Source organism: Dasypus novemcinctus, chromosome 11 (genome assembly GCF_030445035.2).
Source record: "Dasypus novemcinctus isolate mDasNov1 chromosome 11, mDasNov1.1.hap2, whole genome shotgun sequence".
NCBI classification, from domain to species: domain Eukaryota; kingdom Metazoa; phylum Chordata; class Mammalia; order Cingulata; family Dasypodidae; genus Dasypus; species Dasypus novemcinctus.
The window spans coordinates 87,163,823-87,179,582 of record NC_080683.1 but is presented as its reverse complement, the minus strand read 5'-3'; the positions used below and the strand labels follow the sequence as shown (position 1 = coordinate 87,179,582).

Below are 15,760 nucleotides of genomic sequence, written 5' to 3'. Positions count from 1 at the left end.
CAGTAGTTGCTGAGGGCAGGGAGAGGGAAGAAGAGATGTGATGTGGGGGCATTTTAGGAGTTGTCCTAAATGATACTGCAGGGACAGATGCTGGACATTATATATCCTGCCATCACCCACTGAATGGACTGGGGGAGAGTGTAAACTACAATGTAAACTATAATCCATGAGGTACAGCAGTGCTTCAAAATGTATTCACTAAATGCAATGAATGTGCCACAATGATGAAAGAGGTCGTTGATGTGGGAGGAGTGGGGTGGGTTAGGGTGTGGGGTAAATTGGGAACCTCATATATACATATATATTTATATTTATATTTTTTTAATTTCTCTCCCTTCCTCCCCCCCCCCCACCCCGAGTTGTCTGCTGTGTCCATTTGCTGCGTGTTCTCCTGTGACCACTTCTATCCTTATCAGCAGCACCGGGAATCTGTGTTTTTGTTGTGTCATCTTGCTGTGTCAGCGCTCCATGTATGCAGCACTATTCTTGGGCAGACTGCACTTTTTTTTGCACTGGTCGGCTCTCCTTACGGGGCGCACTCCTTGAGTGCGGGGTTCCCCTACGCAGGGGACACCCCTGCATGGCAGTGCACTCCTTGCGCGCATCAGCACTGCGCATGGGCCAGCTGCATACGGGTCAAGGAGGCCCGGGGTTTGAATCGTGGACCTCCCATGTGGTAGGCGGACACCCTATCCATTGGGCCAAGTCTGCTTCCCACTTGTATTTTTTGATGTAATATTTTTTGTGATCTATGTATCTTTTTAAAAAAAGGACCAAAAAAAAAAATGTAAAAAAAAAAAAACTGTTGTGTGATTGTCAGTTTTGCATGTTTAAAACCTAAAACTTAAAACTGATTTTGCCCTTGAAATATTGCCTGTAGCAGAAATTACGTTCTACAAAATATTGCCCATTTTTATTGAGTTGCTTAAACAAATATGGACATCTAAAGAACTGTTAGGTTATAAGGGTAATTTTGCTGGGGGAGAAGTCATAAGAAAGTACCTGTAGATAAACCTTCTTCACGCCAGGCACATAATCTGCAATTCGGCCAAAGAGCAGGCGTCCAACTCCTGAAGTGATGCCAATGCACATCAAAACCACCTCTTTATTTTTTTCATTTTGAAATTTTTTATTCACGTATTTCATCTATAGGCCAAAGAAAAAGAAAGCACACTAAATATTAGCTTGTATAAGAAGAAATGAGAGCTTTGTTTTGCTTTGTAATAAAGGGTTACCGGCATGCACTTTATGAGCTAACACTGAACCAACAGCCAGAGGAAGAAAACCGACTCTGAACACCCACACAACCTTGTTCTCGCAACTTCAAACCAGGTAACCCAAGGACGCAGCATGTTATCCAACCCCCACCCCACCCCACAGGCGGGTCATAAGGGTTGACTCCGAGTGTCATCTCTTCTAAGAGGACCTGAACCAAACTGACACCCCTGAAATAGATAAGACTACACTGGAACTTCCAGCGTAAAACCATAACATTCTCTATCTGTGAAGTGGCCTATTTGTCTGGCATTATACAGTTATCTTTAAAAGTGAAGATACAACACAGCCTAATGGTTAAGAGGCTGCTTGGGGCAGGCCCTGCTTTCTCCCTCACAGCCTCACACCCTAGGCAAGTTCTTAACCTCTTGGGCCTCAGTTTGTCTGCAAAATGGAGACAGCAACAGTGCCTGCTTCAGAGGGCTGTTGTGAGGATTGAACATCTGTGTAAAGAGCTTAGAATAGTGTGTGGCACACAGTTAATAATGGTCAGATATTAATTTTAGCCTATTTTTCTTTTAAAAAAAAAAAAAGACCTTTTCCCTCAATTTACAGTCTACTTAGAAGAGTGACCACAGACCAGCATCCTGTGAGCCGTAACAGCCAGCACTTCCATTAAGCTCCTGACCACGCTCGAAAAGACAGTGGGGCCAGGCAGGTGTTGTGCAGCTACTGTCGAAGGCCAGCTTGGCTCGCACAGACCCTGGGCTGTAGTTTCCCCCACCCCGCACCCCTTATTTAGCACTTCCATTTTCTCAGCGTTCACCTCTCTGGGCTTACAAGGAGAAAAAGAATGTCCATACTCCCACTGCTTTCTCTAAAATCACCAAGGTATTTTAACAGTTGTTTCAATCAGACTCACTGTCCTCTACACCACACATTGAACCGAATTCTAGAAGTCTGCAAGCAAATTTCCTAGCAAGTTCCCTGTGGCAGTAATAGCATCTCTGGCTAACATCTCCTTAAGGGACTTCTATTTTGCTCTTCCTTTTTTTTTTTTTTTTTTTAAATTTTCATTGTGGGAACATATACACAAAATAACATTTCCCATTTTTATTTTGCATTTTAAAGGCCATTTGGGTATCCCAACACTATCTCATTTTTCTCATACCTTTCAAAACAAGTGTTCTCCCTAACGTCTATATTTTTACAGATGTTCAGAACAATCCTCCAAAAATATGGCTTTAATCTCATCAATCCCTTATTTAACAGTTGGCCACTCCCTAACATGGTATCCAAAGTGGCCATAATCTGTCACCAGTTTATTTCAGTACCTACTGATTCCTGGTTCAGGGTAGAAAACGCAAATGTCTACAGGGCCCAGGCAAATAACCTAAAAGAGTAAAGAGACTTGCTGGAGAGAGAAAGCACACAAAAAAGGGAGCAGTCACTACTCAGCCCCAGCTAATTACTGCCATACAGAACTCCCAGAGTTTCCAAATCTCCCCGGCCCCCTTTTATTCTAAAGATAAATCAGAAATTTGGATTTTACAGGAAATGCTGGCATTTAACTTAAATTTATAACATGTATGATCCCACCCTATGCAACCCAAATAAAATGTCTGCAAACCGTATCAGCAGCTGTGGTCTCAGCCCTAATCCAGCTGGCCTGGTCCATTCAGGATGTCACTTACACACATCTGTTGCGGTCTCACTGCTCTGTGTTCCAGCTGCCTCTTCTACCTTCTCAGACTTTCTAAATCCTACCCATTCTTTAAGATCCTGCTTAAATCCCACCTTTTCTATAAAATTTTCCTAAATTACCCCAGCCTCACATCTCTTCGTTAGTGCCTGTAGTTTCATTTGGCACCTTAAATCCTAAGTGTTCCCACCAACCCTTTCTATCTTTCCATATTCTCTGAGCAACCTCGTCCATGTCAAACCAGACATACCTGCCTCTTCCAAAGACACCTCAAAATCAAAGGTCCTCGCTCAACTCACCTCCCCTCACAGCCTGTTCTCCCCCTAGTTTGGTTAAGAACTGTTCATTGGCCAACGGCCCCAGGCAGTAAACAACTACTCGAGATTATTCCCTCTCTCTTCCTTCACATCCAGTGCCACCCCAAGTCCTGTGAGTCTGCCTCCTACAACTCTCCCAGGCACATTTCCTGTGGTTCCACAATCCCTTCAGGGTTGGTTTGGGGGTTACCACTTCTCAGCTACACCACCACAACATGCTTCTTGCTCAGCTCCCTCTCCTATATCTTCTCTAAACTCAACTCCCCAAGGCCATCAGATTAAGTTCATAACCAGAACAAGCATCTCCTTTTGTAGCACAATAACAAAATCTAAAACCCACACGACAAAAAAAGGGAAAAGCGCCTTTCATAGCTCCCACAGCCTTGAGGGAGAAGCTCAGGCTCCAGGTTTGGTACATAAAGCCTTCCTGCCAGCCGCAGCCCCGCCTTCTGCCGCCCCCTTACTCCTGCCAAGCGAACAGGGCTGCCCAATGCCATGGCCACGTGACAGTTACTGAGCAACAGAGACGGGGTTCGCCTGAACTGTCGAGATGGGCTGTACGTGTAAAACAGATTTAGAAGACAGTGGAAAATAAAAAAGAATACAAAGTGTCTCATAATTTTTTATACTGATCCCATGTTGAAATGATATTTTGGTTATAATAGGCTAAAGCAAATATTTTTTAAAAGTAAAAAAAAAACAAACACGAATTCATTTTAATATGGCTACTAGAAAATTTTAAATTACAGATGTGTTTCATATATTTCCACTAAACAGCATTGGTCTAAGAAATCTACTTGTGGCTGCAAAGACAAGACAGTTCTTGATGGAGGTAACCCCAAACTGGCTTATTCCCCCAGGCCCCTATCTCTGCCCTTCAAGTAAGATTAGACAAAGTAGAAAGATGGATTCCAGCTCAGTTCTGGAGAAAATGAAAAACCTAACGGAGGCAGGGGGAATATAATTACTTAATGTATTCATGCTGAATTCAGAATTTGAATTCAGACTATCTAATGTGTTCATCCACTTTAGGAAGCACTCATGGGATCTATTAATAGCTTAAAAGCCATTCTTTGTACTCACAAAAGACTGAATTTACCAGTCATTCCTTTGATAAATATAAAAACGCCTGTCTGCCAAATTGCTATGTCCTTGCTTATTTTTTAAAAATTTTTCTACCTGTTCTACTTTATTATTCTTTTAAAACGAATAAAAAGATGAAATGTGTGTTATATTCGATTGGGTTTTTTTTGGAAAGAGGGTTAAAATTTGATAAATTCAAATTATGCTTAAGTGAAAACTTAGTTCTTTGGCTATAAGGGGCATACTTCATCCTTCCTCCACTCCTGGTCACTATCTGCAAACTAAAAAAGTTCCTTTGATCAGTGAGGGGGGTGGGTGGGAGGCTGGACCTCTGGGCCCTGGAGTCTCTCCTCCCGGAGGCAGCAAGCCCTGGGGGTCTGGGGGGGTTCCTGGCAGGCTGGGTCTCCCAGGTCGCTGCTGTTACACAAGCCCCTGCCCAGTCATCCTCTGGAGCCTAGCATGCACTTTCGTTTAGTTGAAAGCATTAAATACTGGAAAATTGGCATTTCTGATGGAGATGCTTTCATATTTAACTGAACTTGTTTAAACCAAAACAACGTTTACACTAGAGGCTACGACCTAAACAGGGGATGGCATAATTTTGCAGCGTTTATTTGTGTGTAAAGGTGCCTTTACAGCAGGAATGTGTGTTCTCAAACACTTTTTTAATCCAAGGCACACTCCTCTAGAGGATTAACAAAATCCTGGCTGACTAACAGTTTTAACGTTGCCTTCTCCGGAAATGTTTTGCCATTATTCAAGCAACACCAGCCACGAAAGTAATTTTTGAATTGGGTTGAAATCCTATTTGTTATCCCAAGATACCCAAAAAATTATATCCCAAAATAACCACTCATTCTATATCCAGGGAGGGAGGAAGGGAGGAAGGAAGAAGGGAGGGAAGGAGGGAGACTAGCTCTGTTATCCCCTCCTTCTAACCATTCCCACTTCAGTGAAGGGAGGTACAGCCTTCCTGCAGGAAGCGGACAGGATTCTGACCAGCCCGCGGTGGGCGGGTGCATCTCACCTCACTGGGGCCCAGAGACAGAGCCTGCTTTGAGGCAGGGGCAGCAGCCTAAGAAGGGGGGCATCTTGCTGGATTGGCCTCTGCCCTGGCTTCTCTCCTTTCCACCTCTCTTTATGGGGAGCCGCACAGGCAGATGTTTGGAGACTGCAGATGGTGTTTTTCCACTAAGAATCCCAGCTGAGTCCTCCAGCTCTCAGAGAGTAAACCACGAAGGAAGTTAAATGGATAGTAGGTACAAAACCAGCTCCAGTAAAGCTGACCTAAGTGCACTGGAAACTCAGGGGTCTCCTCGTCGAATGGCTTCCCAACAGAGGAAGAGAAGGGAGCCCCTTGAAGCCAGTGGAGGCCCACCCCTGCAAAGCAAGGAAGCCATCCTCAAAAGGTCCCAATAATTACCTACTGTGCTGTTTTCTAAGACGGAGCTATTTTTGCCATGGGGTCATTACCTGTTCTGTGTTCCCCCTACCCACCCATTTTTACAAGGGAAAGGTTCTTTTCGTTTAATTTCTTTAATGTTTTCTGCAATTTATTACATAAAGAATATGCTAAAACTGTGGTGCATATGTGTTAAACTCTGTATCTTTGGAGAATAATGAAGAGGGGGAACTACAGGGGACTCTTTAGGATAACTTTATTTCTGAGAGTGGACTTGAAGTGGCAGCCGACTGACACAAGTACCAAGAATGGGTAGAGGCAGTATGGAGGAGACCAGGAAGGCAGGGCAGAAGCAGGCCTGACTATGGGACTGAAAGAACTAAGAGCCTTTGCCAAACTGAGAGGGAAAAAGCAACAATGTTTATCACCTGCTGTGGATGTAGGTACAGTGCCCTCTAGGAGATAAAAGGTTCTACTCACCCAGTCCCCATCTTCCCTGGATGATAATTCTGACTCCCTCATCCCCTGCCCTTCCTCTCAAGGCACTACTCACCCAAGTGAAAAGGGACAACATGGTTTCTGGGAAAAAAAACCTGAAGTTTATGCGGTACCTCCAAAACCAAGGCAATAAATGCCGCATAATATTTTTGCTGGTTATAGAATTCAAACTGATTTCTGTAACTTCCTACCTTTCCAATAGGAATAACAAGTTCAGAGCACTTTAAGCACTTGCTAGTCACTCCAGATAGAGCTTCAGCTTGTTCCTTCTCATTTGCTTGCAGCTTGGAGTAATTTCTAAAACTACATTCATCCCTATATTTGAAGAGCTAATCCATACGAGAGCCCAGTTCTGCTTAAATGCATCTCATAAAAGATAAACTCAAAGAAAAGAGCTTGGCCTCTTTAAAAATTAGATGTAGGTTCGACAGGGAGTAGAAAGCCTGCTAGAGAGGTTAATGGATAACCTCAGAATTTGTTGCAAATCAAAACTCTACAATATAATATCCTTTGACTTCAAAGTAGAATGAGCAGAAATCTGAATGGAATGAGAGGACTTGGTTTGTTTTTTCTTTTCTTAAACAATGGTGTTTTCGCTCTCTAATTTTGCTAAGAAAAGAAGGGGACATAAATTAAGACAAGCAGGAGTTCCCCTAGGAAGTTTTGCATGAGGTTGTATACCAGCAAGCCAAGTGAGGTGATTAAAGGTGGAAGGAAACTAAGTCTATAGATTTGGGTACAAAAAGTTAAGCCCTTTACACTAAATTACAGTGGACTTGGATCTTATGGTCATTAATAAAGATATTCATTGATCAGATCAACTTCAAAATGCAGCTGAGCTTGCTAGAAGTAATCAACTGTGCTTTGAGAATTAAAAAAGCCCCAAAAGGTGCCTGAGTGGAAAATACACACTTTGCTTGAGATCTGATCTAAAAATTATTTGCCTGCCAATAGTACAAACCAACAGCTTTAGACAGCCCAATGTGAATTTCGAATAAGAGATTTCTGTGGTTACTAAACTCATGGTGCAGGTACCCAGTACTTCTCAGCAGCTAGCTCAGGGGAAGGCAGACCTTTGACCTCCTGGATCCAGGCGGCGTGTTTGCTTTTTTAAGCAGCCAATCTTCTATTTCATTAAGATGGGTTGTCACGGTGTCAATAATCACCCCCGCACAGTTAAAACATGAAAAAACTGGTACTGAGAAATTATTTGATTATTTGACAGCCACCAAGGGATAGAAAAAGAAGACTCAAAAGGAAGAAAGATCGGGGATGGTTGCAAAAAACCTTGGTCTAATTTTTTTCCCCCTCTTTATTGGTCTAATTTTGAAAACATTTCTAACTCAAAAAGTTATATAAAGCCTTTGTTATTTTTCCCCTTCTGTTTTTAAAAAAATTAACATTTAAAAAAGACAAAAAAAAAAGCAAACAGTCCATCCTAGACAAAGCATTATTTACACTAGATGAAGATTTAATAAGATGTTCAAGAACAATTATCAACCAAAACTAAATGGATTTAGATGCCAATTCAAATAAACCTTAATTTTAGAAGTTTAAGGTGGACTTCACCTTAAAGTCAAAAATAAATCACTGGGATTTTTAAGTAACTTGAATTTATTTAGTGACCTTGACAATAATTTCTATGTGCCAAGTAATCTGCAAATTATCAAAAATGATTCTCTTTCTTCCCGAACAATGAGAGGTGTTTATAATATTTTGATTTATTTAAATTTTTATTTATTCCATCGAAATACAAATTTGATCCTGAGTACTTCTTTCTGAAAAGAAAGTATGGCATACCAAATTCACTACCTTCTTAGAACCTTGGCTCCTCGCTAGTTTGGAAGAACAATGAACTGCGGACGACGGCTGTCAGAGACAGGGTTTGGCTGCCTCCGCCTGGTGGTGACCATGGCTCCAGAGGACCCCACCGCAGCCCCAGCCAGCCTGCACGTCCCACTAACTCTAGGACTTCAAAAGTGCACTTTGAGGATAAAAGTGGTCCCAAAGGCTCTGCAGATGTGGACTGTTTGTGATTAATGCTCAGGAGAGATCAGGTATTTCCACGTTTTGCATTTGTTAAAAAAAGGAGGGGAGGTGGGGAGAAACTCTCTTAAACTTACTCCTGGATTGATCTGTTGATAAAGTCACCTATGGGCTAAATGTGCAAGGAAATAAATAGATAGGTGCAGGCTATGGAGTCTCAGTAGCTGAATTGCATGAATTTTAAAAAAGTGGTCTGATATGAACAAATGCACCCCAAAAAAAGGCTAGTCCAAATAAATTTAAAATTTAGAAAAGTCTGAGATAGATTTTCTCGTAAAATAGGAAGGGATAGTTTCAGAAAGTATTAGTGAAATCATTAGGATTTGGGATAACTTGATAACTTTCTTACTGAACAATCCTGGCAATAATATCAACAAGCTAGGTCTTTTGTAAACTATCAAAATCGGTTCTACTTCCTTCTGAACAATGAAAGATGTGCAGATTGTTGGTTTATTGAAATTTATTTAGTTTGAAGTTTATCCGATTTTTTAATGAAACAAATCAGGCCATTAGTTTTTATTCAACTTAATTATGTCTTTAATTCTCAAATGAAGAAAGACTGCTTTCCCATGAAAATGCTACCTTCTAAATCTTTCCTCACTAGATCCTTCAGGCTAGGGAGATGCTTTGCCAAAGCCTCCTACCCTCTTCTCCTCTCCAGCCTTTCCTCATGCACACAGTACTCCCTGAGCCTTTCCTATTTTCCTAAGAGCTAGCTATTTAACTACTTTCACCCCAGAATCATTCATAAAGTCAGATTTTTTTATTTGAACAAAGATTACAAATTATTAGAATTAAATCTAGATCAGTTTCTCTTCCATTTTGTCTCTTCCATATACTTCTGGGACTGTCAACTCCAATTTTTCCTTTTTTTTTGCTCTTATTTCAGAGTTCTGGGGGGCAGGGAATGTGATTAATGTTATTTTAAACATGTTCACTTTTGGTCTTATGATTTTTTTTTTTTTTTAATGTTCAAGAAGAAAAGGCCCATGCTCCTGTAGGAAGATGGTAAGAAAGTGGGAGCCTGAGCAGTTGGATTAAGACAGTGGGATTAAGATGGTAGCGTGGAGAGAAAACATCCCTGGACTGGAAGTCATAAAGCTTAGGTGTGATGGGAAAAGAAATGTCATTGGAATCAACTATAGGAGCGCTCCTCCTTACTCACTCTAAGATCTTGGTTGGGCAGCAGTTTTCTAAGCTCAAACAAATACTACGTTTGTTTACAACTGGGGCAGGAGGGCCCACCCTTGGAGATGGTTTGGAAATTTGCGGGGGTTATTATTATATTTCTGGTACCATTGTGCCTAAGCATTACCTTTTAGAATACATATTTTATTTAAAAACTACTTCTTTTACTTCTTTATTAGAGTTGGGACATTATTGATTTTTTTTAATATAAAATTTTAAAATAATGAGTTTAGGTAGGTTTTATCATCTGGGAATTCTATTTCTGGGGAGAAAAGGAGGCACTGGCTCTGTCCCGCTTTTCTAAATACATCACAGCATTGCTGTGAGGATGACCGAGCTACAGAGCTTAGAAATGGAGGAGCACTGGGACTGGACAATTCTGACTTCAGGACTGAGAGCAGCACTGAGGGCTGAAAAGCTGGAGCCAGGAGGAGACACCCGGCAGAGGAGCATTTCCTAGTCAAGGCATCAGCGGGGAGCCAAAACCTTTCCTCAGAACAGCAAATGGGGAAAAGCTGGAAAGGAACAGAGGGATTATGAGAAGTCGCTGAGGCAGCTCCTGAGGAATGAGATGCTTATAAAAAAAAATCAGACAGCAGAGGTAAGAAGCAGAGAAAGGCAACTGATTTTTCTTGAGGACTCCTATTTTCTAAACTTGAGAGCATCATCACAAGTTTCCTAAATTCAACAATCAAGATATGGCAGCATTTTAATTTAAAGTTAACCTCCCCCCCTTTTCCATCTAACAAATGTTTTGGCTTTCTGTATCTAAGATACGGCAGCATTTTAAATTAGCAGATGCCTGGGTGGGTCCAGAGGGGCGTGGGCATCTGTTAGCGGACTTGCTGAGCTGTGATTATCCCCAATCTTTTGGAAGCAGCCAAGAGCAGGTGCAGGCGGCGGACTTGGCCCAGTGGTTAGGGTGTCTGTCTACCACATGGGAGGTCCGCGGTTCAAACCTCGGGCCTCCTTGACCCGTGTGGAGCTGGCCCATGCGCAGTGCTGATGCGTGCAAGGAGTGCCCTGCCATGAGGGGGTGTCCCCTGCGTAGGGGAGACACACGTGCAAAGAGTGTGCCCCGTAAGGAAAGCCGCCCAGCGGGAAAGAAAGTGCAGCCTGCCCAGGAATGGCACCACACACACACAGAGCTGACACAAGATGAGGCAGCAAAAAGAAAACACAGATTCCCGTGCCACTGACAACAGCAGAAGCGGACAAAGATGCAGCAAATAGACACAGAGAACAGACAACTGGGGTTGGGGGGCGGAAGGGGAGAGAAATAAATTAATTAATCTTTAAAAAAAAAAAAAAAGCAGATATAAGGCAAAGGTTGAGTTATTTCACCTCAGCAAGACTGACCTTGTGTCTTTGCCACCCCTTTCCATGGCTTCAAGTTACTCCACAGAAACTAGTCTAGGTAAACATAAAATTACTGATTTCTATTATTCAAGCCTTAACCACCCACTGTATGTAACCGGAGAAAGTCTCTCAACCTCCTAACTCCTTTGCCTGTAAGATTGAGATAAATCGTTTTCACTTTCAGGGGTTATATATTGAAGACTACAGAAAGAACTAGAGAATATAATCTGCTATTTGAAAGAAGAGTGGTCATGGCGAGGGGAATAAGTAGACCTTATAATTCAGCCACTCAGCCAGCCTGTAAACTCAACCTGAAATTGGTCAAAAATGATTTATCGAGTGCCAGGTCCATCCTGGGTGATGCGGACAAAGAGAGGCGAGCCTTTTTTGTCCTGCTACGTTACCTGTTTCTTCTTCATCATTTCCTGCATTGTGAGGTGCTTCCCATACAAAACTCCCCAACGTATTTTGCAGATAAATCCACAGTTTTCACCAGCCTTTCCCATACTTACATTGAATACATTATACAGGATCAGAGCATACCAGAAATATACATTTCCTGCTTTTCGATAAAATTAAAATGTACGTTAAAATTATATATATATATATATATATATCTTTATGTTTGTGGATTTCTTCCTTCCAGACAAATTTTAAATCTTTTAGAAGTTCAGGGTCTACAATCTAGGGATAATTTCATGCCTGAATAAATCATACATCATTTTTCAAAAACTACTGTTGATTTATAAATTATATAAATTTTTGGCTAACCAAATATAATTTTTAGAACACATGAGAAACTTACTCTGCTTTACTAAAAGTAGCGGTTCTGTTTTATTTCATTTGTAAATAATCAATTTTCTAGATTTCTTATGAATTATGTCCTCCCTACCAAGTTCCTATACTAGTATATTACATTTTAAAAAAGAAAAATACTCTTAAAAAATACTAACCTGTTTTGATGAGTATTCAGTAAATATTTAACTTCACCATTAATAAATCACAAGCTGTCAGAGAGGTAGAGATCATTATTCATCTCAAGTAGGAGAATGCTGGTGAATACAGCCTAACGTACAGGACAGATAAATGGGCAAATTTTCACTAACCTGAGTAGTCAAATTGCAGCAGATGTTGAGATCTGAAGGGAAATAAATGCAAGGTTAGAAAAGCAAGAAAAGCATAGGTACCATTGAAAAATGTGAAAAAAGTGAGGATAAACAGACGGAGAGAAGATGTCCAATCAACCACTAATAGCCACACCAGGACTGAGTAATGGTAGTGCATTATTAGAAGAGGCAAGCAGATAACAAAGTAAACGAAGAAAAAACAATGCTTGGGGCCCAGAGCAAAGTACGCAAGCTTTTTAATGTCCAACATGCAGACTTTAGAATAATACATGAGACAAAGTAAGTTAGGTAGAATTCATCAACTGTTGGCTGGCCTTAAAGCTAGACAGTAGAGAAATCTTATGTTACAGGCTTCCCGCGGGCAGCAGGAAAGAAGCTTAATTTTGAATCTGCCACGTGCTTAATACTGTCCATGGATATTCTTAGGTGTTACATTTGACTCTGCCACTTTTATAACTGTGTGACTTTAGGCAAGCAGCATAACCTTTCTGTACCTTAGTTCCTTACCTATTAAAAAAAAGTACAATTAAATGTTCTGTATAATCCTTTTCAGCTCAATTATTGTTATACTTTATTTTGCAAGCATTTAACTTTTATTTTATTAAAAGCCACACTCTTAAGAAAACCCAGCTGCACCAGGCACCTGTTCTATAACCCTGAACAAATTTTGTCCCATCATCTCACATTTGGTTCTGCTTCTGTTAAATGGAAACACTGATGAAGCTCAGGGTAGTCCTGAGCTCCAGGGAGAGAGAATGCTTGTAGGAGCTTCTTGAAAACTAGATGGGCAATCAGTAAGTGTCACCCTTGTTTAAAAGACATTTGTGGTTAAGCAAGCCCTTGCATGGCTTTGAGGACTGGGCTAGATAGAGACAATCAGGACAGAAAGGGGGAAAGCAGAGGGGAAGAGGGAGCAAACGCACCAGGGTTGCGCAGCCCGTGAACTTTCTTTCCTACGGCATGAATAAGAAGGCCTGACTTGCCTTATAGGGATTAGTGTCTACAAAGGCGTCTCCAAAAAGGTGCCCCAGAACTTGGAGATAAGGTCAAACCCACAGAAATATGCTCTTGGTTGATGTGGCGCAAAAGGTTGCATTCAATAAAGTTTCATGAAGGGAAGAGTCTTCACATTAAGAATTCTATTTGTATTTATCCTATATAGTGACAATTTATTTTCTAGTAGCCATAAAAATCATACAAGGGGCTTACCTTAATAGCTAAATTAAGTTCCTCAGACTTGGACAAACATTAATTTGGTACTAATCCAAGGTTAACAAGTATCTATATAATAGTTGAATTTTGAGATATAATTCAAAAGTATACTGTATTTTATCAAATAACACCTGAGATACTTAAGAACAAAACAAAACACCTGGTGAATTGTACACATTAACAAGCAAGAGGGAAGCAATAGTTTACCAACACTAAATCTTTAGGGCCCTCCCAGAAGGCTGACTGATCTATGGGTAGCCTCCGAGAGTTTATATGCAACTCTGAAATTCAAGCAATTTACTTTATTTCATTTTCCCCATAATACTATGTTTGTTAGTAAAACATAGATCTTGCTATAAATTTGCCCATTTTTGTTTTTCTGCTGTGCTTAGTATTTGTTGCTGAAAACAATACTGAACATAAAGCTATGTATGGCTTATGAAAAGCAACTTTGCACTGCCTCGATTTTCTGATATGTACTAGAAGGAGAAATGAGGGCTTGAAGTAAGATTACATGATCTCCTCTCATTCCCATTACATCAGAACAAAAGCCTGTTTCCTCCCAAGTCCTCTCCATGGTTGTGCAGCACACACTGAGTCTGGGATAGTTCAACCTGGCCTCTGTTCCTAGTTTTGAAAGAACAGAGGAGAAACTTACAAGGAAAAGGAAACTTTGGTAGGCTAATGTGGCTGACAATAGGCAGCAACCCCTCTCTGAGGGGTGACCTGATAATGAAACAGTGGACTCCTTCATATAAAAGAGCAAGGGACTTAAGAGCCTGAGACTGTGCCCAAATCCTGACTCTGACCATAACTCAATGACTGTCCGTGAACAAGCCATAGCTTTGCAGAGTTGTTTGCTTAGTTATAAACATGTAGCTATTTATTACATTAACCACATTCATCTTTTGTGATGGTTATGTGAGATTTTGTGAAAACACTCAATGCATGACAGATGCTTGATAAATGTTACCTAAATGTCCCTCTGCAGAAGCCAGAACCGTGAAAGCACCTCCGCTGCTCCTGAGCCCCTTCTTGGCTTGGAGCAGGATTCAGCATGAATGGAGGTGTCGACCAGTGAGGTCTAAGAGCTACCTTCCAGTACGGACCCATGGCCACATATGACATTACTCAAAGCTATGAAATCTCTCTTATGGTATTACGTGTCCCCTATTATTGGCTTGTTTGCCTCACAATTTAATTCCCAGCTTAAAAATGCAACTTCTTTGTTCCCAATTCCAACTTCGGACTTAGAGTCCACTTAATCGCCCTATCAGCAGGCTCATGATAGTGTGCTTAGTCACAGTATCAGGTAGATGGGACCTTTTCTACCAGGTCAGGGTTCTCTTGAGAACAGTCAACTATTATCTGCCACCACATCAACACATAGACCTTATCACAGAGGTTTTTGAAAAGAGGCTGTTAAACAAGTAAATTATAGATTTCAAGACACAAGTCAGTCATCTTGTTCCTGTCAGAGACCTATGTGGGCTAAAGCTTAAAAACTAAAACTTGATCCAAATATGGTGTATTCTAGACTAAAGAACATGAGCTTAATAGCTGGTTTTCAAGGTAAGCATGGAGAGATGTGAAAATCTTTGAAACTAAATCCTCCTCCTCGTAATCAGGATGGAGGATTTCACGGCACCAAGAGCTATTGCGGTGATCCAGGCTAGGATGATGGTGCCTGGTCGATGGTGTTGGTAGTGAGAAGTGGTCAGATCCTGGTTATATTTTGAAGGGAGAACCACTAGGATTTCCTAACTGGATCAGGAGTGGAGAGTGCAAGAAAAGAGGAGCCAGGGACGACTCCAAGGCTTAGAAGGGTGGACCTGCCACCTCCTGAGGTGAGGACAGAAGGGTATAACATAATGAAAACTAACTTGGCTAGATTTTGTCCTCAGTTCCTGGGAAGCAATCTGAATCTTCGGGATTTCCTATGTAGGAGTGTCTCTTGTTCTTTGCGGTGGGCCCAGCACCACACCTGATAGTTGCAGAGTGGGGTCAGCCACCTGTAGCCTAAGTTAGTTATTAGGCTGGCGAGAAGGACCAACTAGGTGACTAGGGGGTTGGAGCTTTGAGCTTCCTCAGAGCAGCCCCACCTCTCCAAGCTCTGGTAAGGGAGAGGAGGGGGGCTGAAGATTGAGGACAGTCATGTGGACATTGGTTCTATCAGTCGTGCCTGCCAAATGAGATCCCACATAAACTCAGGACACTCAAACCCTGATGAGCTTCCATGAATGAGAAAATACATCGCTGCCATTCTGGGAAGGTGAGGCATTCTAACTCCAAGCGGGGAGCTCATGGGGGCTTGTGTTCGAGACCCTCCCAGACCTTGCCCTATGTGTCTCTTATTTGTATCCTTTAAGTATAATAAAGCTATTGTTGTAAATGCATGCTTTCAATGGGTTCAGTGAGTCACTCTAGTGAATTTTCTAACTCAACAGAGTGGTCGGAACCCCTGAATTTATAGCCAGTTGGTCAGAAGTACAGTGGTCAGGGCTCTTGAACCAATACCTGAAAGGCAATCTTGTAGAGGACTGCCCTTAACCTGTGAAGTCTGGTCTAACTCCGGGTAGTTAAGAGTCAGAATTGAACTGACTGGGTCATT

General features: G+C 41.5%; 1 protein-coding gene across 1 annotated transcript in view; it reads right to left on the bottom strand.

Annotated features, from left to right (window-relative positions):
- The window catches only part of SLC16A10 (solute carrier family 16 member 10), a 132,573-nt gene that overhangs the window by 19,570 nt on the left and 97,243 nt on the right, over positions 1 to 15,760 (bottom strand). The window contains exon 4 of the mRNA XM_004461216.3: positions 1,003 to 1,146. Within this exon, the coding sequence (XP_004461273.1) occupies positions 1,003 to 1,146 (144 nt within the window). The remainder of the gene's footprint in view (positions 1 to 1,002; positions 1,147 to 15,760) is intronic.